The sequence below is a fragment of the Oculina patagonica genome, chromosome 3 (genome assembly GCF_052425735.1).
Source record: "Oculina patagonica isolate OP01 chromosome 3, crgOcupat, whole genome shotgun sequence".
Taxonomy (NCBI): Eukaryota; Metazoa; Cnidaria; class Anthozoa; order Scleractinia; family Oculinidae; genus Oculina; species Oculina patagonica.
The window spans coordinates 6,499,503-6,502,148 of NC_135760.1; the positions used below are offsets into that span (position 1 = coordinate 6,499,503).

The 2,646-nt window shown below is 41.9% G+C and overlaps 1 protein-coding gene across 1 annotated transcript in view; it reads right to left on the bottom strand.

The window, feature by feature from the left end:
- The window catches only part of LOC144645968 (fibronectin type III domain-containing protein-like), a 14,545-nt gene extending 12,659 nt beyond the window's left edge, over positions 1 to 1,886 (bottom strand). The window contains exons 1-2 of the mRNA XM_078505481.1: positions 1,542 to 1,886; positions 316 to 672 (exon numbers count right to left, since the gene is read on the bottom strand). Coding sequence (XP_078361607.1) covers positions 316 to 672; positions 1,542 to 1,854 — 670 coding nt within the window. The 5' untranslated portion in view covers positions 1,855 to 1,886. The remainder of the gene's footprint in view (positions 1 to 315; positions 673 to 1,541) is intronic.
- Between the last annotated feature and the right edge of the window lie 760 nt (positions 1,887 to 2,646).

A 2,646-nucleotide genomic window follows, 5' to 3' on the forward strand; every position in this document is an offset into this window, starting at 1 on the left:
GAGGGTGACAAGTAATAGTTTTTCAACTAATAAATTTTCAAAACGTTTATAAAGCAGAGAGGCTTTCTAAAAGTATACAGCTCATCAGAGCCTTTGGGTCGTTCTTTTTCAGCTTATTTCTAAACGGTTTTCAAGGCCGCTTAATTTAAAGTTAGAAACTTTGTCCACTGGCAAAGGTGGAGAACACAAATCAAAGGAACAATGAAACGTGAGGGGGGGGGGGGGGGGTTGTTTTCAAAGAACAAGGAAATCCCGATCCTGCAAAAAAGGAAGGAGGTAATCCCTGGGATAAAACTACCCCGCCATATCTCTTACCTGGACTGGTAACGTTTAAAAACACGTTTGGTCCAAGTACAATACTTCCAAAGAGATCGATTACTCTACATCTTAAAGGATTCAAGTTGACATCGCTTGTGCTGACGAACGAGAAGAGAAGATCCCCGTTTGGCTCCGTGAGTATACGCGGGGCAAGGGTCTGGTTCTGGTCCTGGTTCTGGTTCTGGTTCTGGTTCTGGTTCTGGTTATTGGAAATAGGCTGTTGGTTAGATCCAAAAACCCAGTCGTAGGTCACACGGTAATTGTACGAGCGCGGTGGGCACGGAAGAAGATAAGGTTCACCGTCGATTAAGCTAACATTGATGGGTGTATTAGGTGAAAGAAAGATTCCAGCGACTGCAAATAAAACAAAAGAACAAATAGAAATAGTTGAATTAAGCACGTTTTGATTTATACCAACATAAGGTGGGGCATTTCATTTTATATTCGCACCCTCCTTTTGACAAGGTAAGTTAAAATTCTCCCTAAGAAAAAAATGATCAAAGTGCTGACATGGTAAACCCCTCCCCCAACCACCACCACATCAGGAATAACCCAATGTTTCAAAGCACCTTCAGAAAAAAGCCAACTTTCCCCTACCACCTTCAGAAGTGTTCGAAAGATCAATGAACACCGACGGGGCTGCCCCCTCCGAAATGACCTACAAGACCCCTTCAGAAAATCTAGTATGCGGTGGGGGAGGCGAAATAAAAAGGAATGGCCCGGACGTGGGAGATTTTTCAACATGTTTTGCCTTAATCTCAGTCTCATTCCAATTTCCTGAATTATGATTCCCAGTCCCAGCGACCTAAATTCCATTTTCTCAGTGAAAAATATAGGCAAATCCCAGTCCACATTCTACTCCTTCATGTCCTTCTTTAGACCATTTTTCCCCTTTTCGTTTTACTATCCTCTTAAGCTACTTCACTCGATTGCTCAATTTTTACGCTACCAACGACATGTCCAACATATTCAACGAAAATTCTCTTCTAACTCGGTCTGTGGTTGTAATCCAAGTGTGTATTACTATTCAAATGAAAGCTACTGAGCAGTACTTTCACGTGATATGCACCGTACATTTTATTATGATGTTGAAGGCGGTTCAACGTTTTCAGTCTGCACGAATAAAACCAAATGTAAGACACTGAGCAGTCCTTTCCCGAAGAGTTGTGTGTTTTGTGTTAATTTTAAATAGGAAATATGGTATTTACTATTTAATAACTCACCTGAGAATTTCAGCCCCACTTTCTTACTAAACATCGCTCCAAATTCGTTCGATACGAAAAACTGATATTCCCCTTCATCGACAAGCGACCCACTGAATATCGTCAATCTTCCGGTTGAACTTGATATCACGCCACGGTCATTTTGCGCCGAGTCCAGGTTGGTCCCGTTCAGTGTCCACTTGAAAGTGTTTGGTGGGTTGGTAATTGAAGTATTGGGGAAAAGACTCACAGTGGAACCAAGACGCAATGCATTGAAATTAGTCAAATCATGAGGCGAGACGGACGTTACTAATGGTAGAAGATTGCGGGTCATTATATCCGAGATGCCAATGCTTGCTACAAAGATAACTGCAAAAGAAACAAGAACATTGAGAAATGTAAGCATGCTCAAGAAAATGTGAAGTCCGCGTTCGAACCTTGTGGTCCATACGAGGGAGCATGAACCAACTAGTCTACCGGTAGGTGTATTTGTAGTTTCCCTTGATGGGATGCAAGTCCATCCCCGCTAGTTGGCGGCGCAAACTTAAATTAACAGATCCCCCCAACCATAATCCAGTTGACATGCTTGAACCCCCCACCCAAAATATCACTACTCACTCTGCTTACGCAGCCATCCTAGACCATTTCTTCCAACCACCTACAGCTGAGACTAAAATTTTACGTTATGGCTTTACTAACGCGGAAAGCCTGAAAAATGTCTATATGATGCCTTTCTTAACAACGCGAGAAGTTAAATTACAAATGTTTCAGTATAAAATTATACAAAACATCCTTCCAACGAGAATATTCCTGTTTCGTGCGAGGTTGTCTGAGTCCGATCTCTGCCGCGCTTGCCAGGCTGTGCCAGAAACGCTTCCGCACATGCTCTTCCTGTGTAATGTAGTCTCCTCCTTCTGGAATGCTTTCAAAATTTGGTGGTGTGAAAAAACTAATCAGACTTTCGAACTCAATGAACGTTATATACTATACGGTTGGCACAACAAAACTAAGTATAAAGATCTCCTAAATTACGCTACACTTGTCGCTAAATACTTTATATTCTGCTGCTTTCAAGACGAATCTAATATAAATTTTGACAGCTTTCCCCCTTTCTTCGGTATCAGGA